This window comes from Dioscorea cayenensis, chromosome 26 (genome assembly GCF_009730915.1).
Source record: "Dioscorea cayenensis subsp. rotundata cultivar TDr96_F1 chromosome 26, TDr96_F1_v2_PseudoChromosome.rev07_lg8_w22 25.fasta, whole genome shotgun sequence".
NCBI classification, from domain to species: Eukaryota; Viridiplantae; Streptophyta; class Magnoliopsida; order Dioscoreales; family Dioscoreaceae; genus Dioscorea; species Dioscorea cayenensis.
In genome coordinates this window covers 989,574-1,016,938 of record NC_052496.1, presented here as the reverse complement: position 1 = coordinate 1,016,938, position 27,365 = coordinate 989,574, and the positions used below count along the sequence as shown (strand labels likewise).

The following is a 27,365-nucleotide window of genomic DNA, read 5'->3' as shown; positions in this document are numbered from 1 at the left end:
ATCACCAAAATAGTTCATGTATTTTTCTTTCTCTTTTTTTTTGGTCTTTCTACTCAGAAATGCTCCCGACTAGTCCCTCTACTTTTAAAAATGTGCCCATTTAGAGGGACTAAGTGGGCATATTTCTAAAAGTAGAGGGACTAGTTGGGAGCATTTCTAACTAAGTGGGTACATTTTCAAAAATAGAGGGACTAGTCAGGAACATTTCTGAGTAGAGGGACCAAAATAGAAGAGAGAGAAAAATAAAGAGACCAACTAGGGTATTATATCTTATGGTTATGAGAAAAGTAAGATCCACCTTGTAAATAGTTGAGCCTCTCTTATCATTGAGAATTATGGTGAAATTTATATTTTTAGGAATGTGAAAATCATTCTTGAGTTAATGGGAAAACATATAATCAAATTAAATCTAATTTAATTTTAGTGAATTAGAAACCATGTAATTTTATGTTTCTACCATCATTTAGATAACCTAGGAAAATAAACAAAGCGAGTTTATTTTTATTATTTTCTCCACCAAATTTAATGTGAACGCACTCAAAACAAAACATTCAAATGGGCGGTCTCCTAACAGTAAGACTAGTTGAGGTTACAATTTTCAACAATTTTTATTTTTACACATAATAAGTAACAAATAAAATGTCAAATACTTTTGTTAATCTCTCCCATTTTATTTTCTCCAAAAAAAAAAAAAAAATCATATGAAAAACCAATTTTTAATCTTTTGTTTCAATTATATTCCAAAATTTAATTGGTATCCATCTGTGTACACAAATAGGATTGAGCTCTTCGTCTCTTATTTGCTTTTTATTTTAGTTTAATGAATAGAGGAGAAAATAATCCAATATATATATATCTTCATGATTAAATCCAAAATGAAAGTCAAATCTTGGTTTTAATCTGATGAAATACTACTTTTGCCACCTGAAGGTCCTAAACTTCACAATTTGGTTCTGGGAGCTAATTACAGTAGTCACAAATGCTTTTTATTTTATTTTGTTGGATAAATGCATCATAGAGCTCACCACCCAATTTGCCACTGTGAATTCAACTGCATTTGATTTGATTCAATTGAAATGAAACCTCACAAGACCTTGCAGTTTAGACTACATACAACACAAACCAGATAAACCAGCAGCAACAAATTAATGCGTTTTATTGGCAATCTCAGTCTTTTAAGATAACACAAAAGAGTATTTGCCAAGATAACAAAGAGAGAGAGCACAGCTAGATCACATGCTTGGCATCAACTTCAAGGGGATTAACTATGGTGCTATCCTGCAGTAAGCGTCAAGCTGACACTCTGCATCCCTTCCCTCTGAGAAGCAGAAGCGGACATATTCACTGTAAGTGTAGGGCTTAAACAGAGCAGGATGGGTCTCATCCACAAGCTCAGGCAATGGCTCTATCATAAGCTCATCCTCTGGCAGTGAGAACAGGATAGCCGAATATCTGGTCACGCTGCCTCCCACATTGACAGTGTGCAGAGGTGAATACATTTGCCCATTCGTCCATGCCTGCACACCTTATCTCCTATTATTATTAGTAGACATATATATATATATATATATAGAAGAAACAAACAACACATACCCGGAGAGTATCACCAGCAATGACAATGACGGAAGAGGGGGATGGAACGGCAGGGATCCATTTCCCATCCTGAGTCTGCATATCAAGCCCATCCACCTGGTTCTGGCACACTATGGCCAAGGTGTTCTTATCGCGATGAGGCACCAGCCCGAGCATCTTCTTCTTCTCCTCATCCTCCTCAGGAGCAGGATACTCTGACAGACGAAGCAAGAACTTGTTGGTCTTCATCAGAGAATCATAGTGTTTCTCCACTCCAAGGCTTTCCAGCACCATCATTCGCACCATTTGGTCCAGCTCAACCAACAATTTTGAGAAACCACAAACAGGCTCACTGCATAAATATATAGCTTACTCATCATAACCATAATAAAGAAAGAAAGAAAAAGGATGCATCATGCATGTAATCTTATAAACACAAAGAAGCCAGTGTACCAGAAGGTGTCGGAGCTCCCCTGAGGCCACAAGAGATCAGTGAAAGCCTTAATGGCATCAGGTTCATGAGGGTGCAAGATGGCGAGGCTCTCATATCTGAGAAATGGGATTTGACCAAGATATCCATGGAAAGGCTTGTCAGAGACATTGCGAAGCTTGGCCTCGAGCGGCAAGTTGAACAGCTCCTTAACAGCTGAGCCAAACACCTTCTCCTTCAGCTCAGGTGTCACCTTCTCGTAAACGGCCTCAAACCACCCATAAGTCCGCAGTGCCTCGGCCACCTGCGCCCTCACCTCCGCCCAACCTCTGCTTCCTGGCTGATCCGGATGCAGTGCACTGAAGTCGATCTTCGGCACCTCCCGCACTACGTTCTCCGAGCACATGATTCTTCAGCAGCTACACTTGGATCCTGGCTGCTGACTGCTGACTGATATATATTCCAGGTGTATCACTCAGCACCAGAGATTCATAGATAAAATGATGACTTCTCTATGAACAGCATTGACTATCTTATTATTAACATTTAACACAGAGGGCATTGAAGTTTGCGGACCCATCATTCACGTGCTCTTCTCGTCATTTGTCATATACTTTGGGAAACAAAATTTAATGGAAGTTTGCCTGACCCAGCCTGCAGAAATCTGTCCTTTTCCCCAAAATATATAAATAAATAAAATAAATAAACTAATTAATTTTTACCACAAATTACAAGAAAAAAAAAAAATCAAGCATGGAGATCTGAATCTTGTACCTTTTTCTTATTGATTCTATTTGTCTTCTTCCTTCGTGGCTGCCTCCGCACCTCAGCAAGATTTCCTTGGTGATATGAACATTAAAGTCAGTTCTCACATGGGCATTAAAGGCACTATTTATTAACGTGGATTCCGTAAATATCTTATTCCAAAGGGTGCAGTTACTAATTCATGGACATACCAAATTTACTTGCAGAGATAGTAGAGAATAGGAAACTTGTCTTTTATCCTAAGTAGGCTACTAAGACTTGTCGGTTCCTAGTTTTATCTTAATCAAAGAAAATGTATATTGCTTCCCTTACCTAATCTGAACACTTCTCCAACCACTATTGTGTATCCTGCCAAGCCATTGTCTACAACTTTACAGAGCACCATCACCTATCACCGTCATGATCCTCGTTGCCAAAAAAGGCCTTATATAAAAGCTCAAGTAAATTGGAAGATGTCAGAAAAAAAAATGATGGTGAATGAACCAAATGACTTGCTAAAATACTTGATAAATAGAGGGGAACAAATTTATTCATACAACTAACTCTAACAAGATAAACACATCAGAAGGCATCCATCTAACCTGCAATGAGATTGTAAGTTAGAAGTTAGAACTATAGTATATTAAAAAAAACTGAACAGAGACGTTTCAGTTTGGAAATTTTCATTTGCTGCCCTTTTCTGATCTGAACAAATTTCCAGCCAATAATCATGTATTTTGACAATTTATTCTACAAATGTCTAAAGATCACCTATCAGCTTCATGATCCATGTCGGTGAAGGGCCCTATAAGAGTCCAAGGAATTTGGAGGAGATGAGAAAAAATGATAACGAATGAACAAAATTACAAGCTAAATCAGTTCCTAAATAGGCCCGAGAAGCTTCTTTGTTAGGCTTATTTACACTCTATCAAAAGCCACCTTTTTTAACTTAAAAGGATAAAATCTTATATAATCCTTAAGACGGTATAGTGCCCTATTACATGGATGTTTTCGCTGATAAAAAGTTGTCATTTTCATTCAAATTCAGTTCTACAATAGTTAAAAAGTTTGAAGTACATATATTAGTACCAACATTGGTAGCTCAAATGCGGTAAAAAAAAATTAGAAAAAACAAACAAGGCATTCACTGGCGCTGGTAATAAGTAATGCAAATCAGTAAGGATGCAGATCAACTTGCAAATATAAGCTAGTACATAGTCAAGGATAACTGCATTATGTTTGAAATTTAGCGTGCATATATATATATATATATATATATATATATATATATATATATATATCAGTGAACACCAACAATACAGAATTTGTAAGAATATAGAATGATTAATACTAGCAAAATACATTATTTTTTTATAATTATGACAAGCATGTACCTTGTTGATAAACAACTAGAAGGATTCTTAAATTGGTTCACTCTCCTGAGAATCATCGTTTCATCCGAATGCTAGTGTGGGTTGAGGCTTGAATTAATTATCTGCAATCTAATCTCATACCAAACTCCCACTAACACTCAATCCACAAAAAGAAATCTAGTCATTTGGCACTGCAGATGCCCTTTTTCTGATATCCACTATCAATTTCTTCGCACTCTGCACAGAATTCTCTGTTGTGCTCCTGAGCTTTGCGGGATCTTTCTGATCCTTCAGTACATCAGACATGGCTCGAGCCTTCTTCATTATAGTCTTTCTCCGTTTCACGGTCTCATCCCCTTCTTTCTCCCGGAAAGAACCAGGCAACTTGGTAGAGTGCGGCACTGAATCCATCATAACAGACACTTTCCTCACCAATTCATCCATCTCTAATCTCTTCAATTCTTTCACAAGCCTATGGTAAGTAATGTACTGGGGAACAACACCTCTCTTGATCATTTCCTCAAACACCTCACATGCCTCTTGGTATCTTCGCAACCTGCATAGCAAGTGCACAAGCATAGTACTGGTAGCGAGGTCTGATTCGAAGCCATTCATATTCATTTCTTTGATCAATTGCACGGCCAATTCCAACCTCTGCTTCTCGCACAACATCTTGATCAATAGCTGGTAAGTCAGCCGGTCTGGCGCATACCCAGACTGAATCATTTTAGTGTAGAGATTCATACCTTCTTCGATTTTACCAGACTTGGAGAAATGCTTGAAAAAGTAGTTGTAGGTTGTGGCGGTCGGAAGAACATCCCTACCGATCATCGTTTTAAGGGTGTTGCTCGCGCCGACCAGATCACCGTGCTTGCAAAATCCTTTGACGAGGGAGTTATACGTCGAGATGTTCGGCGAAATGCCGTAGAGAGGGAACTTCTCCAGAAATCCCAAGGCGTCCTTAAATCTCCCATCTTCAGCGAGGGAGTCGATGATGGGGTTGACGTGGAGAGGGTTGGACTCTAGGCAGGCGGGTTTCATCTCGTCTAGGAGAACGAGGGCTTGATCGGGGCGGCGCATGCGGCAGAGGCCTTCGATGAGAGTACCGTAAGTGACGACAGTGGGTGGGACGTCATCTCGGCGCATCTCTTCCCAAAGGCGTTCGGCCTTGCGGAGCTTGCGGGCGCGGAACCAGCCGTGGAGGAGGACGTTATAGAATGAAGCAGAAGGTGCCCAGCCGACGGACGATGTCTTCTTATCTGTGAAGAGATCAGAGGCAGAGCGGACATGGCCTTCTTTGCAGAGGGCATCGAGGAGGACGAGGAAGAGGTCGTCGGAGTCGGCCGTCGATCGCAGAGAGTAATTGAATGTACGGAAGGCAGCGTGAGGCATCGCTGCACGGGAGTAGCGGCGGATGAGGGAGGAGAAGGAGGGGATGAGGTGAGGACCGGGAGGGTGGGGGAGGAGGAGGGACCAGGCGGAGTGGAAGGAGCGGCGAAGGGAGAGGAGATCGACGAAGGAGGCAAGCTGGGAGGAGGAAAGGGAAGGGCCAGCCCAACGGGCCAGGGAGAGGAGGGGCCCGGCGGAGAGTTCTGCCGAGGAATCTCGGAGCAGGGCGTCGATGAGGGATGGGCGGGGGGTGACGGGGGAGTTGGCGAGGGCGGCGTCAGCGTCAGTGGCGCGGAGGAGGATGGCGGCGATGGCAGCGGCGTCGGCGGCGTCATTGGGCAGGAGAATGCTTGGGCAGGTTGAGAAAGGTTTGTTCTTCGAGAATAAAGTGACCCGGTGAACAATGACCGGAAACACGAGTCTCATGTTTTCCTCTCACACACAGCACTGCATCGACGTTGAAGTTAGGAAATGTTCTTTTTATAGTTATTATACATACAACTCTGTGAATTCCAAACTCAAATCTACAAACAAAGCGACTCATTTGGATTCATTTTTGTGGTTTCAATCTAAGGAGCATGAAAATTGCAAGTTGTCCCTGTGACAAACTATCTAGTACTTCATAATAGGATTTGTGAACGATGTTATGGTTTAAGAGTTCGGTTTCGATCTAATACATCTCTCCTATGTTATTTTTCAATATATATTTAGATATTTGATATATATCATTTATGTTTTTAATAGTTTAAATTTAAATTTAATTAATATCTTTCTATCATTATAGTATTTTTTTTTTTGAAATAAATTATAGTATTATTTAATATTAATGTCACTTTTTTGGAGATATACATGATTCTTAAGTTTTTTTAATATATTTTAACTTACCTCCTTTTGTTCTTCTTTGATTTATTTGGGAAAAATAAATTATAAAATTTTATCTCTATATATAAAAATAAAAAGAATGATAAAAATTTTGATAAAAAAGGAAAATTTGATGCAATTTTTAGAATAAGGAAAAAAATAATAAAATTTAGGTTTTTAAATGAAAATTGATTCTATTGATGCATAAAATAATAAATTTTATTTTTAAAATTTTTTAAAAAATATAAATATATATATATTTAAAAAAAAAGAGTTTGTTTAATATTTAGATTGGATTTTAGCGCATTAAAAGAGGATATTAACCAAGTTAAAATTCTGATCATTAAATGCATAAATAATATATGTTAAACATCTAAATATATATTGAAAAATAATGGAGTGGAGATGTATTGAAGTAGAACCGAACTCATGGTTTAAAGCTATAGTGAAGGACAAACATGTAAAATATTTAGAAGATTTCTAATTTAAATTTTATTAGAAGCAATAATGCAGTGGATCTTGAGTGTGGACTTCAACTTGTAGCTTAATCTTCATATCTTTAGCTAAAAATTCATAGATTGGATGATTAATCTCCGATTTCTATGTATATCTTTGATTTTTTTTTAATAGAGGCACTTCTCACCAATCGATAATGAAAAAAAAATAAAAAATTATAAGTAAGATTAAAAACAAAGAGGAATTCAGTGAGTTACTACTTGCCTTTTCCTTGGCAACGTGTTCATCTCAGATAGTCAGGATGAAGAGAACCGATCCCAATCGATTAATGAATGGTCAAGATCTTCACAGGCTACTCTTTTTAAGTCCGGAAGGCGGCTGCAGACCGTTAGCGCCTGCCAAGTAACAAGAAGAAGCCTTCTCTCGGAGTCGGAGCCCCAAACCCAAAACCCTCGTCACTGCCGGCGATGGGGGACGATGAATGCCGCGTCGAAGATTACTCTGAGCTCAAAGATCTTCGCTTGGTCCTCGATCAGGAAGCCATTAACCTGGAGAATGGCTTCGCCCTTTGCTTCTGGATCTACTTCTCCGGCTCCACCCGCCCTTCTTCTCTTATCCTTCGCCAAGTAGCAGTAACTTGTCTTATTTAGTTCTTTGTTCCAAGGATGCACCATCTTAGTGTCTTGTTACTCTTTCGGATGGTTTCTTGACCGTGATATGATTTGTTTAGTTGTTGATTTCCTCTTTGTCGTTGGTTTTCTTGTATATGGTTTTTTTTTTTATTATTGCTAAGAATTCTCGGCTTTCGAACTTTAACGATTTCTTTTCATGTGATCCTTCATCTTTATATATATATATATATATATATATATATATATATATATATATATATATATATATATATATATATAATGTTTGAGTTCTTGATTTTGTGTGTTTGTGATGGTTAAGTCTCTCGTTTTAAGATTGCTCCATGCTGGGAATGCAATTCGAATGTGTCTTTTGTTTCCTTTGTATAATACTTCTCAATGCCTTCATGGTGAATTTGACGCTGTTATGTTAATTGTCATCATTGAAAATCAATTTCTTCACTCTCGTAGTTCTTGTATTTATTTTGTGAAATCTTGTTTTTGTACTTATTAGGCAAAAGAAAGGCCTTTGCTTGTTGTAAATGATGTGATGATGCTTGTCCATCAGACTTCTCCTGCTGATTAAATTAAGCAATATCTTTTTTTGCCTCCATTTTTATCACGCAGATGTGTTTCGGAAGAGAAGGTGAAGCCCCCTTTCTTGCTTTGAGTGAAGAAAACAAACTTATGGCCTTTCCCTTGATGGTGTTGCATAAAGAAGGTCCACCTACTGAGAATTCCTTCCCATGGACTGACCTGGTACAAATTTCTTCTGAGACTGAATGCCCTCTTCAGAAATGGGTTCACATTGGATGCAAGGTATGCACTTTATAGACTCAAATTTCTGTTTACCCTACAGCAAAACTGCATTCTTATTCCGGACATTAAAATGTCTACTAATCTTGAGGATAGTATGAATCAAATTAAACTAGGATAAGGTCAAATAAACTAAAATAAACACATGCTAAGACTGTCATAGCTAGTTGATCAAATTTTATTGATACTTGCTTTATGGGCCTTATAGGTAATAGTGAAACATTTCTTGTGGATCTAAAGTCAAACAGGTTGATTGCTTATGTGACAGTTCTTTTGCTTATATGATCTTTGTGACTAGTCTTTTTTCCTGTTACAAAAATTGCACATGTTTCTTTTTTCTGCTAGGATTTTATGTGCCATTAATGTAACCATTATTGAAGCAATTATCTCAGCAATATAAGAATTTCCAAGTCCCTATGGTGGTTCGTATTACTACTGACAACCTTAGGCTTATTATTCTCATTTCAGATAACCGCAGATTATATGCACCTCTACATTGATGGGAACCTTGTTGGTGAGAAACTCCTATATCCCTTAATGAAGGATGGTCATGACCAAGATGATTTGAAGAAAATAAGTTTGAGTGGTAATGATGGGAATGATGAAAAACTTCAAGGTTATGTTTATAATGTGCAAGTTTTGCCTGTGTCATCATCAATAGTTGATCACTTCATGAAGGTACACATTGCAAAAGGATATTTTTGGACATATAAAGTCCATAGCTTTGTTGATAATGGCTTTTTTATTTCTGTATAAGTTCTGGTAGTATACTTAATACTGACATAAATACTGGCAGAATCCACCAGTAAAATTATCCATTGATGGCATGTGCCCCCATGACGAAGTTGAAGAAGCTCGAGATGGTGTTTGGAGTATTGTTGGTGGCAAGGCAAGTGTGTTTCCAGTTCCTAAGAAGTGCTGCATTTCTTGCATCAGATAAATTATTTGAGAACACAAGCCTGCATGGTAAAGAGGAATGTAAATCATATTACCAATGAAATTGTTCCAGGTGAATTTAAAAATATCAATTCTTGCAAAGCCATAAGCAAAATGTATATTAGATTGTAACATCTCTTAATCATCTCTTTAAAACAGTCCCCACTTGTCAGAGAAATATAGAATATGATATTGACCAAAGACTTGTGTTTGCTGATGAAGAAGTTCACATAGTTGATTGTTCCACAGAAACTTTGTATTTATCTTAGGTATTGAAATCTTATTATTCCAGAAGGACCTCACTAAACTTGTGGTTTGCTTTCTGTTGGAGAAATTTGTTAGAGATTGCATATGGAAATTACTAGCGTCAGTTGAGATTTTATGAACTCCTATTACTTCATGACCAAACTCATGCATTTAATTTTCATGTAGAATATGTTCCATTAAATTGTTCAATCCTTGCTATGGCAGGATTGAGAAGTGTGGTTGTCATAAACTAAGGTTTCTGTTTAATAAAGACCTGCTACAAGCTATGGACAGATCTTCGATGTGATATTTCATTATTTGAAAAGAAAAATCTACTCAATTGTGAAATTATAATACCTTTCTGATTTCTTGCATTCATTATAGCCAAAACAGAGGAAGTTAATGCTTGCTTTGTGATCTCTTCTTCTATTTCATCAGTAATGCTCAGCAGAATTTTTTTTTTTTTTTGAAGTTATTGATTTCATTCCAAATTAATGATTTATGTGCAGGCCTCGTGTCGCAGGAATTTCTCCCTTGAAGTTGTCTTGCTAGATGCTCTTGGTCGGTCTGTTCACAAAGAGATGGAGGTCAATATTTTCTTCCGGGCATATTCTTCGTGTTGTAGATGTTATTGCTCAATTGTTATCTTGCTAACATCTTCTTGCTTCCTTCAGGTTGTTGCTTCGCTTGTATATTCAGACAATGGAGAATTAGTAGAGAGGTCTGGAGATGGTGCAGAGGCTCCACTTTTAACAAGTTTTGATGGAACTGAACTCCCATCTACAGAGCGACCAGTTATGATTCGCCATGGACGTGCAACCTTCAAACTTAAAATATCTCAGGTCAGATTTTCTAACAACTTACAAGTTTAAATTAGTGCACAATTATGAGCAAAGGTTTATTGCTTCAATTATGAGCCTTGTCCCCACTAGTCAAAACTTCTAGATTAATTTCCTTTGCCTAACTATAAAGCTGGTTATTTTAATAGTTTAGATATCTGTGCTTATGTTTGTTGGAGTGCGAAAATAGGATTGTTTTTATTTTCTTGTTTGAAAGGATGATTTTAACTCACTAAAATTGGATGTAGTTCATACTTCTGGTTTCTTCTTCATGGATGCTCTAAAGTTGAAATGCTGGCTTGGTGAACTGTTAGAAGGTTACTATTTAGGAATTTTTGGGTGTCTTTCATGTAAAGAATGCATCCCTGAACATTAGTCCATTGACATCAGAAATGCCTAGTCAAGCAAAATGTTGATTTAAGATAGGAATGATGCTTAACAACCATCACGGATTTTATAATCTTGATTCTTGGTGTGAGATGCTTGCATTTAAGCCTCCAATCCTCTTTCCTCTATAGTAGGTGGGAGAAGTTGCTATTTTAAACTACTGTGGAGGATAAGGATCAGTCATTCTTGTAAACTTGTTAAATGTGGTTAAAAAATCTACAATAGCACTTGTTACAACTTACAAGGTTTGACTTTAGGAGACCATTGGTTGGATGAAGAGACTACGCATGGCAAGAAATAATAATGATTGATATCTTCAACGTTGGAAAGAAATAATATTGGTCGGGATCCTAATTAGAGGAAGCAAATAATTTTATAGTGTTGGAATTCCAGTTAATGAATATTGCATGCATGGGAAGAAATCAAGGTGAATTTACATAGAATTTGCATCCTAATCAGATGAATCTGCATGCAAAGCTTTGGTGATAAAAGAATAGAAGTCACGTGTCTCATTCAATCTTCTCAGCAATGCCATTGTAATTGTAGTCGCATATATTCTAGTAGCACTAAAGTTATATTGATGTTGTTTTGTTTCATAATCTTTTTTGGAGTTTGTACCTTGGGCTGTTCTTCACAAGGGATTCCAACTTTGGTGCTTTCCTTGAGAGCCTTGTTAAGTTTAGAATCCCTTGTGAAGAGTAGATTTTTCCATATACCAGCTTTCAACATTAACATCAACAATCAACAATTAATAATCAACAATCAACGAATGAATTATAGGAGGAAGACACATCCTTAGGCTAGGAGCCAAACACCCTTGAAGTCTAAGTTTTGGAGAAGTGATTTACTTGGACAATGGAGCAATGATTCCAAGCCATAATTGAAGCTATGCAAGGAGGAAGAAATTGACCCCACTATCAATATTCTCGCTTTGTCCAGCAGAGGTGGACTACGGAATGGATTATGGAGCTCCCAGGCCTCATCAACAAAAAAGAGGTCATTCCTCTGATTGATAGTGGATCCACCCCAAATTTTATTAGTACTTGTACTGTCAATGGTTTAGGATTACAACCGGAAAATTAAACCCTTTGGCGTACGGGGTAGCTAGCAGGGATAAATTGACTCATGTAGAACTATACCCTCAAGTTCATATGCAAGCACAAAGAGTTTAGTTGCATGTACATTTATACTCACTACCCCTACTCAGATTGGATGTAGTATTGGGAAGCTAATGATTAAGAACACTTGGGGTAGTAAGGATTAATTACTTAGAAATGCAGATGATTACCAAAATGAGGAGAAGATTGTGTATTATTAGCACCTGCAAAACCTGTGATAAAACAGGTAGAGCTGCATAGTCTTGAGAAAAAAAAAATGCAAAGAATGAGTCCAATGCTTCATATGATCATTGCATCACAACCACGTAGCCAAGAGGACCAAGTAACATGTAGGAGCTGATTTGACGTCCTTACCATTGCTTGACCACTAAATTATGTTGAAGAATAAGGTCATCCCTATTAATATACCTTACAGCTATGCTTATTTCCACAAGATAGAGACTGAGAGACAAGTGGCCAAGATGTTAAAGCAAGGTTTGATCCAACTAAGCCAAAACTCTTTCAACTTATTAATTCTGCTTCTGAAAATAAAGGATGGTGCATGATGCTTCTACACTGATTACTGGAAGCTCAACAAATCAACGGTTAAGGCAGGTTCCCAAAAGTCTACACTTCATTTTTCTCTTAGTTCAAATTTAAAATTAATTAGATTAGAAGGCTCAATTATAACTCCATCATCAAATGGAAACTTTGCTTAAGAGAACAGTGTGCAAATGTCAGCTAAGACCATATCAAAGAAATTTTCATGAATCAAGTTGCCGATCACACACAACTGAGAGCTGACTTTCTCATGCAGATGTGTATGTAAACTTATAGTCCGCAGAGACAAGAAATTTCACTCAGATGATAAAGCCTTCTATTTTTATCCTTGCCCGGCTTCCCCTATGTTATCTTTTCCTCTGTTTCTATTTTGTTGATTTCATCAGTTCAAAGTCTGGAGTCTCTTGGTCTTCAGTGGTACAAAAATCACCTTGAAGTTTACACTGCGTTCTTTTATCTTGGTTGAGAATGTGTAAGTTTGTGTGTTTTTCATTGGCAATGTTTCTTCTTTTTATTTGTTTATCACACAATATAAGTTGTTTAGTTGTCAGTGATCTATATTGACTACTTGTTTTGCTCCTGTTGGCTTTTCCAGCTTTCATCCAAATCTGACAACCGACTGTTTCGTGTTTGTTTCCACACAACACATATTCAACGATATCCATTTCTTGAAGCATTCTCCCAACCAATTCGTTGCATCTCGAGAAATCGCAGTAAATGCTCTTCTGAGAAGTTCTTGAAAAAGCTGGCATCCGCACAACTTGATGAGACTGATTCACCAACCTATAACAGTTTTGAAGCTGATGAGAACTGTGAAGTATATTTTCAAAATCTAGATCAGAGTGAATCAAAGTGCATTCCCTCATCAAAGCGCATTAAAGCAGGGCAGGATAATTTGCCAAGCATGATTTGTGGTGATGGGACTTCAGAGGTAATTGTGAGTGTGCTATTGCACACTCTGACACTTGGCTTACAAATGTTGATGTGTTTTTCTTTGTTTGGGCAAAAAACTCATGCTTGCTATTAGCTTGTTCAAAATTTCCCTCTGCTAATTGTTGTTTCTTGAATTATGCTGCTTAGGGTGTAAAACAGAGAAACTCAAGAATTGAAGTGCAATTACAAAATGATGACGGGTCAGATGTTACCCCATCTGATTCTGAGAGCACTGATACTGGAAATTCTGAATCCAGATGGGCGGAACATAGTACAAATCCAATAACAGATGCTGTTATTTTTAAATATTGTTTGGAAGGCACAGAAGAGCGCTCCATTTTACTAAAAGGAATAATAAGCTCTGCTAGCAACCAAGATGTGGCAAATTTTGCTGAGCAGGTTTGCCTTTATACAGGCTGTTCCCATCATCGGTAATTTTAATCCAAACTCACACGTAGTTATGAACTTTTTATTTATTTATTTATTTGAAAAATCTAGAAACCACATTTAGATTAATTAAGAAAAAAGAGTTACAAACTTTTTACATTTTTAGATTTGTTTTTCCTTTGAATTTATCTTTTTTGGTTCTTCCAGACACCAGATAATGATTTCAAAGGAATTGATTTTGCAAGGGTCTGAAACTTGGACATTAATTTCTAAAAAAAATGGATGTGTTTTTTGGAGTGATGCAGCTCCTGAGATTAATAGAAAGTTCATGAGCATTGCTCGTTCTCCTAGCAGGGGTTTATCCACTCAGGTTGTATTTGGTTTCTGTGTTTTATTTATTTATTTATCTATTATTTTTTGTAATTTTTTCTTTGCTTCAGAATTATTCTTTTTTTTTTAAAGATTTAACAACGTCTGATCTTCCGGGTTTAGGACCTGGAGGTTTTGAGGGAAATCGCTGGATGTGGTAATGAGTTGAGCAAGGATGATTTTGAGAAGATGTGGTGCTGGTTATACCCTGTAGCTTGGGCTTTGTCAAAAGATCAACTGAATGGAATGTGGAAATGCATGTCACCTAAATGGATAGAAGGGCTGATCACAAGGGAAGAGGCTGAAGATTCTCTCAGAGTTCCCAGTGGACTGCAAAAAACAGGCATGTTTATCCTCAGGTTTCCAACCTCTCGCAGCTGGCCTCACTCAGATTCTGGTAGTTTAGTTGTTACATATGTCGGTGCAGATTATAGTATTCATCATAGGCTGCTCTCTCTTGATCACAGGTGAAACCTCTTTTCTCTCATCTCTTTTATCTAGTGCAATTTAGTGTAGTCACTTCTATCATATTCCACTGCACAGGGTGATTAGAAACTTGCTAGTGATCTTTTGCTAATATTTTAAGCATTTAACAATAATAGTTCGACATGTGTGCTTGCTAGGCTTGATAGAGAGAACCATGCACAGGGAAATGAGTTATCAGGCATTTATGTCAGCTATAAAACTACATTGCTCAAAACCAGCTAGCTTATGAATTACTCTTTTTAAACGGTTGGTGAGAATTTTTTAAAAGATTTTGTAAGAGACATTACACAGAAATTGGTTTAAAATTGGTAACTCGATTGGCACACTCTTTCTTAAAGATCAAGACAACCTGGGTTTTACCCCAAGCTCTTGGGAGAGAAGCAGTTTGGAAAAAGTGAGAAATGGCTTTGAAAAGAGGATGTTTGACAAAATCCCAATAAAACATATAAAATTCAGAATGGAGGAAGGCTTTCCTCTCTCCAACATGTTATTCATCTTGGGTATGTTTGATGAAGTTGCTGCCAACAGTTTTTCTTTCTAACTATTCCTTTTTGAAATATTCTGAACTGGTTACCAGGTTATTTTTTTAATTTTTTTTTAGAGCGTTTGATTTTTAGCGTGTTTCTCATTTATTCTATATAATAAAGTTGTTATTTGATCAGTAATAGGCAGAAGAAAGATCTCTCCTGTTAAAACTACAAAACTTGGTAGAGGTTATTGTCATATACAGTAAATAGGAAAAGCAATGCATTTGCTGATTAAAATCCTACAACAATTGATTATAATTTTGCATGTAACTATGTTTTTTTCTCACATTTGCTGATTGGATTCATGTATATAGCAATCGGGAGATGGATTCAGGACTGTTGCAAGAATTGCTTCTGCAAGAACAAGAATTATCCCAATTGGGCAGGTAAGTTACTTAGTCAAACCTCAATGTCTCATCTGATAATGAGTGCTGAATAATTGCCTAGCTGCATGCAAGTTTGATGTTCTTTTTTGAACTTTTGATTGATGCTCTGATATATCCTTGAGATTGAATACCCATGCAGGGTTTTCAGGAGGAATTAATTCCTAAGCTCAGATAAGTTATCCCATAAAAGATTTGTTCTGCGGTACATGGTTATGAACCTCTTTGGTCTTGCTTGAGATTGGAAAAAAACTCAATAGTTGTAAAGCGATGGTGTTGGCTAATGAGTGACTGAAGTTCTGGGGAAGAATAGTTAGAGGACTGAAGCTCTGCACATTGATTTCTATCACTGGGACTTGGGGGAAGATAAATCACTATCATGGTGCTGCTCTAATAAGTTTTGCATGGATTATTGACTTCAATGTGCCATGTTCTGTATGCAGAGGTTATTATTGTCTTATTTTATGTCAATGTCTCATGAGAAAATTAAAAAAAAAAAAATTTATAAGTTGGTTGCACCAAAGAAGGAAGATAATATAAAAAGAAAAGGGAACCTAGCAGCTTTTGTTATGTGTACTGCTTCAATTAATATTAACTGAGCGCTGGATACATAATTTATTTCAGTGTTTCCTAGACGAAAGTGATTTGGTGATCACTTGAAATCAAGATTACTTGGACTTTGAATTATTTTCTAAAATACATTTTTTTTAATTATATTAAATTGTGCAAAATTATATCCCTTGACTCAATTAATTCGATGCCAAATATTCTTTTAGGGGCATGCCTTCTTTGATTTCACATTATATCAAATAAATTGTTTTCCACAAAAAAAAAAAAATGTTGCCAAGTTAATTCTTGTACTATCAAAAGTAATCGCTATTGGATAATATCTGATCACTCTTGGACACCGATTCCGAATCAAATTTCTTTAAAAAAATTTTAAAAGATAAAAAACAATATCTTTATTTAAAATTATAATATATAAACTAGATTAATCTTGTTAATTCTATAAAAAGCAAAGCCTTAATATATATATATATATATATATATATATATATATATAAAGGATGATATTTGACAACATTAAAATTTATCAATAAATTTTAATTTTTAAAAAAATATATATAAATATTTCAGTTTCTAATCTAACTAGGATATTATTGTGGATAATATAAAATCACAATCATGTTCGGAATCAAACTCAAAACATAATACATAGATCATATCCCTTATAAATAATAAACAAACCCACACTCTGCATGGTTCTCAGTCTGTCATTGTGAATTCTTCTCTTAAGATTAGAAGATCAACAAAGTAGCATTAATGGCGACAATCATAACAAAAGAGCAGCAGGAGAAGGAGAAGATGGTGACACTGGTGAGCTCTGATAGCGAGAAGTTTGTTGTTGAACAAAAGGTTGCAGAGAAATCTCATGTAATCAAGATGGTCATGAACTGTTGTGGTATTGAGTCACCGATCCCAGTTCGACGAGTTAAGGGTGATATCCTCAAGTCAATCCTTGAGTATTGTGAGAAGCACAGCAAGGGAGAAGCGCAGGAGGTGATGGAGAAGTGGGATAAAGAATACATGGATAAGGCCGAGAAGGACCTTGTTTTCTTCCATGATTTAATGCTGGCCTCTCACTTCTTGCATATCCAGGAACTAGTAGATCTTATAGCCGTAACTTTTGCAGGCATGCTAAAGATGAAAAGCCCGGAAGAGATACGTCAAAAGTTTAACATTAATAATGACCTCACCAAGGAGCAAGAGGAGCACATCATGACAACGTTTGGATGGGCTTTCCAACCAATTTAGTGTGCGTGTGTATATATATATTAATGTTAGTTGCTTTAATCAAATGTTAGTTTTTGTTTTATTTTTAGTATTTGTTTATTGAACTAATATATGCAAATTAAGCTTCTGTAACCTTCTAGTTGGATTCAAGACATGCAAGACTTCATTTTTGTGTGTGTTTTACTGTCAATGGAAGTCTATGCATGTGTAATGTGTTCGTTTGCTTAGTATTATTATTATTATTATTATTATTATTTGTTAATTAGAGTTCGACTAAAGAGAAAAAAAAAGAATGATGTTTCAACGATTAATGATGTAATTAAGCAATCAATAGCATCATCAAGGCTGTCATAAAGGCGAGAATTCTCAAATCATGGCCACCAATTGAGCCTTTTGATGGAGTTAGAGCGCCTATTAATTTATTAATAATATATATATATATTGACATATATAGAATGAAGTTCTGTTCATTAATAGAACTGAAAATTAATTATTAAGAATTACACTGGTTGAAGCATGGCATATCTGCAGAATTGTTCAGATTGAAAGCACCCTTGTTGCAAACACATGCATGGCCACTTTTATTTGTTAGTTTACAAATTCCATCACCACACAGTGCCCACACCATATATTATATCACAAGCTGCAAAGAATAACGCAAAACTCGTAAGCAATCAATTAGTTCAAAGTTCAAACACATTATCTTTATAGATGTGAATGGGTGTGTGTGTATGAGTGTGTCTGATGATGATATGTCACTGAAGTTTGTTGGCAAGGAAAATGGGACTGATCACAATCAGAATTTATGGTACCTGCAGGAACAGAGCAAACAGTGAATAAAGATATTAATTGGAATGAAAGAAAAGAGAAAATAAGACAAAATACAAGTCAAACATGGCTTACAGTTGGGAAGTATGCATGGAGGGATTACTAAATTTCCTATCTTCAGTTTAGTCCATCCAGGAAAACAATCACAATCAAAGATGAATGGAATGTTGTCAGTAGGTAGATCCATTGCATGTTCCTTGGTCACAACCCACTAAACCACATGCAATATCTACAAAGGCACTTGATGAAGTTACAACTTGGACAATATATTATATCTCATAAATAAAGTTACTGAGTTTATATACAGACCTCTGGTGATAAATTCAATCTGGAATGCTGTTGATGTGGAAGCAGTGAGAAACATAAAGGAGAAAAGAGAAAGGAGATGGTGCCATGGCTACTGGTTAGTGAATGAATGAAGTTGAGGACATGAGAACAAAATAAAAGTGCTGTGGAATTGAAGTGTTCGTGGAGATCAAAGTTGGGCGGGAAGTACCTGTAAGTGCAATGGTGTCATGAAGTGGTGTTATCTTACCTGCTGAGAAATGAACGAAGTTTTTGAATTGTTGTTTTCAGAAATGGTTGGATTTCATCTGAGATTTAATTACTAGTTAATAGTTAATCAAGTTGGCCCTTCTTGAAACATTCATTCAGTTATTTGTTCCAAATTTCTAAGTACTTTTCTTTATGCATAAATTTGATTTGGTTTTCTCCAGTTAAGGATGAGAACATTGGGATATTTAACAAAAAGAAATGGACAACAGAATTAATAAATGATGTAAATCAAGGTGAGATATAGGATGAGAACAACAGATTATTCTTAATTACATTATATTAAGAACCTTAAATTTTTTTAAGAAGATTCAGCGCCTGGAGAAATAGAACAATAAATAACCTACAAAAGAATATTACAAAGAGAGGCAAATTAAATCATTAGAACATAGAGAAAACTTTTTAGAAGGCAGCGGTCAACACTGATACAATATAGGATGTTTGTTCAGTAAAGAAAATGAACACCCTATTTTATCTCACATTACAACACAAAGTTTTAGAGAACATTAGCCACCAGTTTGGGTGACTGGATGTATGACCTCAATACATCAACCAACGATATGTGGTAACAAATGCCAATCCTCTTCCAAATACTACAACAGAGGGACATCAGTAGATGATTTAGTACTGACAGCCGAATAAAGAAACCATGTAAGAAACCAGAATACAAGTAAGAAAATCCTTCCACTGAACATATCTCGAAACTTTTATGCTGAGCCAAACTCTGAAAACCATTTTTCATGGCGTTCAATATCAGCAGCAGAAACACTCCTCTGGACCTTGGTAAGAGCTTCTTCAAAATCACACATGGCTACAGGATCTTTTGATATCTCGTCCTTTGGCATGTTTCTAATCTCATCTCGAGTTTTGCCGGCAATTTTACGCCGCATTCCATTCAAGGAAGCATCCCTGCAGACATTTGTGAGATCATCACCACTATAACCCTCTGTCCGCCGGGCCACTTCATCAATATTTACATCTGCAGCCACCTAATCATAGAAAACAGAAAAAGAGGTAAGTATGGAATTCAGGAAATAAACAGCATTGAAAGTAAGACTCAATATTTTAATTATTTAAGACACATCTGTATGTTGATTTGTACCAAAGACCACACCCCTAAAAATATAATACTGAGTCCTTGTAGACAATGACTAGCAATCGACTTTGCAAGGCACTTGCCCAAACATGTCTCCCACACGACAATGACATGAAGCTACTAGGCATTGAATAATCTTTATCCGCCACCTACCCTACTATGTAGCTCAATAGACATGATGAAACAAAAATTACTCCGATAACAAAAACCATTGTACAAGGTGGTGAACACTAAGATCCCAGTCATCAGTCACCTAAGTTTATACTGATGGCATTAACATTGGACATAGAACACCACTCTTTATTGAGATTATCCGTGTGCTGAATAAAATTTAATGGTGGTCGCATTGATAAGCACCTTCTATATCTTGATCGCATATTCCTGGTTAAGACAACTTAAGGCAAATTCTCGTATCTTCTTGCTTGGTATGGAAAATTTTCCTTTCCTAGCTACAGTGTGAATGAATGAACAAACAATGCAGTATAACAGCACAGGCCATACCTCAACAGTTCTAAGATTGATCTTGATAAGCTCCTTGCGGCTCTCAAAATTGGGAAGAGGTATATATATTCGTTTCTCGAGCCGTCTCCTGCATTAGTTGATGAATACAAAGCGTGTCAGGAACAAAGGGAGAGTGTCATCTCCTAATAGGTCACATAATATTATAAAAGTGCAGAAAGAGATTATATAAATCCCAACCTAAGGGCTTCATCTATATCCCATGGAAAGTTAGTGGCTGCCAAGACCATAACGATTTTCCTTCCACCATCTTCACCAGTAGAGCTATTGTTCACACCATCTACCTGAACTAAAAGTTCAGACTTCACCCTTCTAGATGATTCATGCTCTCCTGAAGCTCTGAAGAAAAATTCAACAAGCATGGAGAAGAATAAGGAAAAAGAAATGAAGTTCATGACAAAAGTCTTTAGTATCTTTAGCCATGGAGTTTGTTTGTTTCCATAGAAAATAAGAACCTCGGCAGGTTTTATAGCCAGAAACCATTCGACACAGATATTTACTGGTGCCAATACGCTACACAGGATATAGACTTAAAAAGTATTTCAAACTTAAGCCCTATAAGAACAACATCTGAAATTTATTTGAAAATAACAACTCAGAAGTATGAAAGTGAAGTATTGAATGACAAGAATTGCATATAGAAAACGAAAGGCTTACATACCCACGCGCATTGCAAAGAGAATCAATCTCATCAATGAAAATAGTACTTGGTGCATAAGCTCTAGCAAGATCAAACAGACAGCGAACCATCCGTTCACTCTCCCCACGCCATTTTGAAGCCAATGTAGCTGATGAAACATTGAAGAATGTCGTCCCACATTCTGTAGCTACAGCCTTAGCCAAAAGTGTCTTCCCAGTACCAGGGGGCCCAAACATAAGAACACCTTTCCAAGGCCGTCGAATTCCCTGAAACATACGTTTTAGGATGACTGAAAACAAAATTCACACTTCGGTTTTTTTTAAAAAAAAAAGACATCCACATCAAAGATTGTAGCTTTATCCTTTAAGTCTCAATGATCAATTCCTGTTAACAGGTGGCATATGGATTCACGCAAAGAAGATAGTAGAAGAGCTCATCAGAACAGGAGCACCAGTTTAAACTAAAGTCATAATTAGTCACTACATCTTCATCCATCTTGTGCCAACAATGAAAATTTATGACAAAGCATGCAATTTATCCACCAATGAAGGCATTGCTGTAATAGAAAAGCTGGCAATATTTCAATAGAAAAACTGAAAATACCTGAAAATACTCGGGCATCCAGAGAGGAAGAACAACAGCTTCCTCCAGGAGTCTTTTGGCTTCACTTAGACCAGCAACATCATCCCACCTGACCCCAGGGCTTGTCTCCAGGACATCCCTCTCCAGCATCGCCGCCAAGTCCGCATCAGGTCCTTCGTACTGCCCCTTCTTCGACTTCCCTTCTTCTGCATCACTACTCTGAGGACACAAACAAACAGACTGATCGCACAAACTCCAAACAATTCCTCATTGGACGATATTTCTAGATAATTCACCTGCGAATCCGCCTTGCCAGTAGGTTTCCCTTTCTTTGCTCCCACGCCAGACGAGGAAGGCGTCCGGCCGCCTCTAGTAGTACCAGACTTGCCTGTGCGAGAAGGGGTGCCGGTGCCGGTGCCTGTGCCGGCCCTAGACGCCCCTCGTGCCCACGTCGCGTCTTGAGATGATTTCCTCATCCCCGGCGGTCCAGCTCTCGTGGACCTCCGGCTCCCAGAATCGCGACTCGGCGGCCTCCAAACATCGGGATCGTCCAATGGCGCACCTGAAGAGGTCGGATACTCATCCAACGGCTGGAAAACAAAGGATTTGGCAGGGATCGGTGGGGAAGACGATCTTCTACTGCCGGGGAGCTCCTTGAAAGCCCTCAATTCAGCGTCCAATTGCTTGACAATGTCGACCTCTTCAGAGATGGCCTTCTTGCAGTTCATCCATTTGCTCCGGATGGCGGCATCGTCCAGGGTACTCAGATGCCTGCAAGAGACGAAATGAGAAATAATCGAGCTACAAGATCCAGACAAAGAGAAAAGCAAAAAAGGAGATGCAAAAGAAGAAGATACTTGTTGATCTGGGCGATGGCACCGTCGAAGAAGATGATGGAGGTGTCATAGAGGCCCTCAAGCGCGTACTCACGGGCAAGCTTGAGGTGGTCCTGAAGGCCCGCTAGGGCACCCACCATTGCCGAGATCTCGAGGGTTTCGGAGAGGAGAAGGAGAAGAGCCTAATGGCGAGGAAGACGGGCCTTTTCTTCGCGGTGGATTGCTCGATTCGATTGGATTGAGAGACGCACTGAACACCGACGCTGACGTTTAAACACCCGGTAGAACCATGGTTTTTTTTTATTTTTCTTTTTCTTTTATAAAAATAAATAAAATTGCGGTTTTATTATTATTATTATTATTATTAAATAAAGTAAGTAATATGGACGAGTAATGTCTTTGTTTTTACTCAATGTCTAATTATTTAGCTATTAGTTAATATAAATAAACTCTTTATTTGTTTGTTTTAGAGAATTTTTTTTAGAGTTCAGTTTAGAAACAATTGGAAATCTGTTGAAAAAAACAATTATAATAGAAGATTGCATATATATATATATATTAAAAAAATAGATAAATCTCTTCAATTAAAATAAGCAAGAATAACAATAACTTTCCACTAACTATGACTGGAGAAGGAAAAAAAAAAAACAATTGTGTACACTAGTGATATATTGACATGGGTTTCAAAATATAATATATTGTTATTTATTTTTTTTCATTATTTATTATTATTTAATAAAAAATAATAAATCACAAGTTTATTAATTAAAAAATACAACAAAAATAGCAGAAAAATACAATAATGTAATAGCAGGATGAAAAAGAAGTAAAGAGAGTGAGATATGCTGCCAACAGTAATTGGTGCCTATAGAAAAATAAGTGGACGAAGCTAATATGAATAAATAGATTGATAGAGATTCCAACATGATGACATTTGTGCTGATAAGACTTAGAAGGTTGTGTTTCTTCATCAACCACTAGTTTGGATCATTCTTTGGGGGGTTGTGGCCTCTTAAAACTATACCACAAGTATTCTTCTCACCACTAATAGAGATGAAAAGTAAGTCGACGAGTATTTGATTTATGACCTCTATGTTTGTGTTTTTGTGAATTTTAAACTATAGATAACTAAAAAAATAACATGTAATTTATTTTTATAATAATTGAAATAGAGAAGAGTCAACCGTGATTGAAAATATGCTTGTTCCTTTATAGTCAAATATTCCAAAATTCTTAAGTAGTTTTATAGAAAAAATTCAAAGTTTACTCTAAAAAATTATAATTTTAATTTGTAATGAGAGTATAATATATGCACTAGGAAGAGAATTGTGATAATATTAACTTTTAATTTTTATTTATAAAAATATATAAATGAAACCTCCCTCTCACAAAAAAAAAAGTGAAAAGTTGTTTGTTCCTTCTGTTCTTGTTTCGTTTGTTGTTTTTTTTTTCAATAAAATTGTGGTTTATCCATTTGTATAAAAAAAAAATTATATTATACTATATATATATGCAAGATTTTTAATTCATTAGAATTATCTTTGAGATCATTAAAAAATAATCATTGTATTACATTCTCATATTACAGACAAAAGTATGATAATAATATCATTTGATAATAAATTTTGAACAAAAAGTTATGAACTAGGTTAAATTTTCATTCCTAATTTTCATATTAGAATATATTAAGTATTATATGCAAATTTCAATAATAGTTATGTAGTTCAACAAAATAGGTTAATGTGGCAAACATGGCCAACATTTTGTTTTACTATTTCAAAATAAAAAATAAAATAAAAAGGTTAAATACAGAATCTTGCCGTTTTAAAAATTTCTTACAGCATGAGTTATAAATCATACTTTAATATTTTTTTAAAGAATTATTATAATCAGGTTACAAAAGAAAGAAGTAAGATGGACATAATTTTAATATTTTATACAAAGCAAATTTATATGAGAATGTTACCTAGACATTCTGTGACTTCTGTCTATGTCCAAGTTTGAAACTTGGAACCCAACTTGCTCTCATTCCAACTTCCAAGCCTGTATGATCGACCACAGTGTGAGAGATCCCTTTGATTGGATTCGTCTGCCATACAAGTCCAATTCCCATCCCATCAGTTTACAAGTTCTACATAAAGCAACCCCATCTTCGCAAATATTTCTAGTTTTTTAAACATTATTATATCAGTGACAAATAACTAATTTTTTTTTTTTTTTGAGTAAAGTGGATAAATCACAGATTTATTAAAAAAACAAAGCACCGAATAACAAACAGACAACACGAAGAAACAGTCAAAACAACAAAACGGAAACAGAGATAAAAAGAACGCTACACCAGCGGTGTGCCAGTTCACAACAAACCAGTGACAAATAACTTCGTTAATCCAATATATATATATATATATATATATATTAAAAAAAATACATACACCACTTATTTATTAAAAATCAGTAAAAAATAAACAAAACAGACAAATAAAAACAGATCAAATAAAAAAAAAACACAAAGCTAATAACAAAGAAAAAATAAAAACTAACAAAAATACTAAGCAAATCACCAATGATAAAAATACTCAAGAACAACAGTAAACAAATAAATCAAACAAAAAAAATAGTAAAAAACACAAAGGAGTAGAAGAGTGGGCGGTATCTATTTTATGATAATAAGAGTCAACTCTTTTACTATTAAAAGAACTACTTATTGATCAGATTGCGAGAATTTTTTTTATACCAATAATCAAAACGTCCGGAGAGTTCTTGAATACGTGAAACAAATCGCTTCAAGTCACATAATGCAGAAAAAAAAACATCATGTAAATGGTCTAAATTATGACAAAAAAAAGATCAAGCACACAGCGTTGAAAATTCTTCCATACCATTCAACCCAAATGTTCCAAAAAATACTATATATATAATTTTCTATGCAAATATTACACAGCCACTAATAAACAGCAGGAAAGCTGAGCCACATGTGTCTGGACTCTGGAGCTATAGTGCCAACGAGTTATTTCCAGAAACCAGAGCGACGCGTCAAATTGCCACCCTTCACTTAGTACTAGTCTGGTTGAACCGGTTCCCTTCCAGCAAAACCAAACCAAAAAGACAAGGAAATGGCAGCAGCTACCAGCTTTCTCTCCACCAGCTCCATTCTCCACCCTTCTGGTTCAACCTCTAGCACCAGCAACACAAAACTCTCAACTAGAGCTACTTTCTTCTCCTTTCCGTATAACTGCAACAAGGCCAACCACACCATCTCTTTCTCATGCTCTGCTAATCCATCTCCAAGTTCAGCTGCTTCAACTGAACCTCCAGCAACAAAACCTCTGATTGAGCTTCAATTCATTGGGGTATTATTATATATATAATGTTAAGGGGCCGGATTAATTACTCCTTGCTCTTGTTTCCATAATTAAGATTAATGCATTAATGCAGAGTGTTATTGTAGTGTTTTCTTTATATGTAGACAAAACCAGCAGAGGATGGGTCTTTTCCTGTGGACATGGCATCGGCCATTAGCGGCGAGAAGCTCCTTCGTAACATCATGCTTGACAATAACATTGAACTCTACGCTGCCTATGTGAGCAACCATTGCATGCACTCTCTCTCTCTCTCTCTCTCTTAAATGTTCCAAGTTTAATTTGTGAATATTAGAGATGTTATTATGTCTTTGTGAATTGGTTTTTCAGGGAAAGGTGATGAACTGTGGAGGAGGAGGAAGCTGTGGAACATGCATTGTGGAGGTATTTATTAATTTGTAAACTATATACATTTGGTTTGTTTTCTCCATTGTTTTCTCAACTTAAAATTCCAATTATAATTATTCTTTATGCTATGATTATTGTATTAATTAAAGTTGTTAAGCATGTTGCGTGTTCCTTTAATATTACTGATTGGTTTTCATTTTAATGAAGGTTGTGGAAGGGCAGGAGCTTCTCAATGAGAGAACTGATACTGAGAAACGGTATTTGAAAAAGGCATGTTTCATTTCTAAACTGTCAACGTTGTGAACTCTGTACACCTTGTTATATTATTGATTTTGGTACTATTTTTCAATCACAGAAACCTGAGACTTGGAGACTTGCCTGTCAAACTATTGTGGGAAACAAAGTAAATGCTGGCAAGGTATTTTCATGCTGTCATTCTAAAGCTCATAATAAATGAAAGATATAAAAATGCATGTACATATATCAATCACTCTCTAACTGTATTTTTGTTCAGAAACTAGTAGCTTTTGTTTAGTCTGAATTGAAGAAATTCTCTGTTGATCATGTAGGTTGTTGTTCAGCGCATGCCTCAATGGAAGAAGTGATTACTTTAATCATTGTTTTACATGTTAAGGAGGCAGCAGGTCTGTCTTTGAATGTTGAGTGTCTTGGCTTTGTGTACATACTCAAACTCTTTTGAGACATCATGTTCCATGTAAACAGAGATTGCTATGAATGGAATAAGAAGAATAAATTTTAATTTTTTCTTCTCTGGAAGACAACCAAACATGTAAAAGTGAAAATGAATGTTGATAATGCAGTCACAAGCAACCACAGTACAACAAAGTAAAGAAATTAATTGTGGACTAGACTAGCTTTTTGCATCATATATTAAAAATGAAGAGAAGAGAAGCATACATTGTGAAATTAATGAATAGCAAAGACCAAGCGTTTATCAATAGTTTTAGATGTTGATAATTAAGAGTTTATGTTCAACATTAATTTAAAAACAGTACAATGAAACGCTGACTGACTGTACAAATTGTGAAAAACCATCACTATTGAGATCACAAAGCTGGAGTCATTGCTCCCTGCACTGAAAAGCAAAAAGCATCCCAATTTGCAATCAAAGTAATAGATGGGGAAGTTGCAGACTTTTTGGAGGCCAGTTCATGTGCATGTGCTTTCACCATCAATGTTTGATGTTTAAAACTTGGTTGGGATGTAGATGAGGAGAAGTGGATTCCTGCATTCAAATTTCATGTATTCAAAAACTTTGATCATGAAGAGGAGGAGGACCAATATAATCCAGTTCTCTTTAATTTAGGTGATTATTTTTTTCATAGGAGATGACTGGGCCAAATGTCAAGTAGGGAACTAAAATTCAGTC

The 27,365-nt window shown here is 36.2% G+C and overlaps 6 protein-coding genes across 12 annotated transcripts; 3 read left to right on the top strand and 3 right to left on the bottom strand.

The window, feature by feature from the left end:
• Window positions 1-1,042: 1,042 nt before the first annotated feature.
• On the bottom strand, window positions 1,043-2,563 carry LOC120253099 (probable 2-oxoglutarate-dependent dioxygenase AOP1). Its single transcript, XM_039261377.1, has 3 exons — window positions 2,026-2,563; window positions 1,594-1,924; window positions 1,043-1,517 (listed from the first exon to the last, which is right to left on the bottom strand). The coding sequence occupies exons 1-3, from the start codon at window positions 2,406-2,408 to the stop codon at window positions 1,266-1,268; spliced, it is 966 nt and encodes a 321-aa protein (XP_039117311.1). The 5' UTR covers window positions 2,409-2,563; the 3' UTR covers window positions 1,043-1,265.
• On the bottom strand, window positions 2,443-6,165 carry LOC120253098 (pentatricopeptide repeat-containing protein At5g11310, mitochondrial). Of its 4 annotated transcripts, none has more exons than XM_039261373.1 (5): window positions 4,141-6,165; window positions 3,080-3,202; window positions 2,777-2,841; window positions 2,579-2,666; window positions 2,443-2,452 (listed from the first exon to the last, which is right to left on the bottom strand). In XM_039261373.1, exon 1 carries the CDS (start codon window positions 5,932-5,934, stop codon window positions 4,297-4,299), a length of 1,638 nt encoding a protein of 545 aa, XP_039117307.1. In that variant the 5' UTR covers window positions 5,935-6,165; the 3' UTR covers window positions 2,443-2,452; window positions 2,579-2,666; window positions 2,777-2,841; window positions 3,080-3,202; window positions 4,141-4,296. The 4 variants fall into 4 exon arrangements, with proteins under 4 accessions (XP_039117307.1, XP_039117308.1, XP_039117306.1 ...); XM_039261374.1 differs by having other exon boundaries at window positions 2,579-2,671; window positions 3,080-3,190; XM_039261372.1 differs by having other exon boundaries at window positions 3,080-3,190.
• A 1,037-nt stretch (window positions 6,166-7,202) lies between these two features.
• LOC120253132 (SH2 domain-containing protein A-like) lies at window positions 7,203-16,087 on the top strand. 3 transcript variants are annotated; one of them, XM_039261431.1, is made up of 12 exons: window positions 7,203-7,451; window positions 8,082-8,273; window positions 8,739-8,948; window positions 9,067-9,159; window positions 9,962-10,039; window positions 10,127-10,294; window positions 12,932-13,267; window positions 13,417-13,700; window positions 13,864-14,026; window positions 14,149-14,492; window positions 15,353-15,424; window positions 15,564-16,087. In XM_039261431.1, the coding sequence occupies exons 1-12, from the start codon at window positions 7,293-7,295 to the stop codon at window positions 15,580-15,582; spliced, it is 2,118 nt and encodes a 705-aa protein (XP_039117365.1). In that variant the 5' UTR covers window positions 7,203-7,292; the 3' UTR covers window positions 15,583-16,087. The 3 variants fall into 3 exon arrangements, with proteins under 3 accessions (XP_039117365.1, XP_039117364.1, XP_039117363.1); XM_039261430.1 differs by having other exon boundaries at window positions 7,203-7,454; XM_039261429.1 differs by having other exon boundaries at window positions 7,203-7,457.
• A 589-nt stretch (window positions 16,088-16,676) lies between these two features.
• On the top strand, window positions 16,677-17,264 carry LOC120253203 (SKP1-like protein 14). The gene has a single exon (XM_039261528.1). It carries the CDS (start codon window positions 16,745-16,747, stop codon window positions 17,234-17,236), a length of 492 nt encoding a protein of 163 aa, XP_039117462.1. The 5' UTR covers window positions 16,677-16,744; the 3' UTR covers window positions 17,237-17,264.
• Window positions 17,265-18,968: 1,704 nt separating this feature from the next.
• On the bottom strand, window positions 18,969-22,518 carry LOC120253144 (katanin p60 ATPase-containing subunit A1). Its single transcript, XM_039261444.1, has 7 exons — window positions 22,290-22,518; window positions 21,729-22,203; window positions 21,454-21,651; window positions 20,872-21,116; window positions 20,391-20,549; window positions 20,193-20,280; window positions 18,969-19,584 (listed from the first exon to the last, which is right to left on the bottom strand). The coding sequence occupies exons 1-7, from the start codon at window positions 22,406-22,408 to the stop codon at window positions 19,303-19,305; spliced, it is 1,566 nt and encodes a 521-aa protein (XP_039117378.1). The 5' UTR covers window positions 22,409-22,518; the 3' UTR covers window positions 18,969-19,302.
• Window positions 22,519-25,266: 2,748 nt separating this feature from the next.
• On the top strand, window positions 25,267-26,743 carry LOC120253167 (photosynthetic NDH subunit of subcomplex B 3, chloroplastic). Of its 2 annotated transcripts, none has more exons than XM_039261484.1 (6): window positions 25,267-25,618; window positions 25,735-25,848; window positions 25,958-26,011; window positions 26,183-26,232; window positions 26,331-26,393; window positions 26,545-26,743. In XM_039261484.1, the coding sequence occupies exons 1-5, from the start codon at window positions 25,382-25,384 to the stop codon at window positions 26,380-26,382; spliced, it is 507 nt and encodes a 168-aa protein (XP_039117418.1). In that variant the 5' UTR covers window positions 25,267-25,381; the 3' UTR covers window positions 26,383-26,393; window positions 26,545-26,743. The 2 variants fall into 2 exon arrangements, with proteins under 2 accessions (XP_039117418.1, XP_039117417.1); XM_039261483.1 differs by having other exon boundaries at window positions 25,268-25,618; window positions 26,183-26,245.
• The last annotated feature ends 622 nt before the right edge of the window (window positions 26,744-27,365 follow it).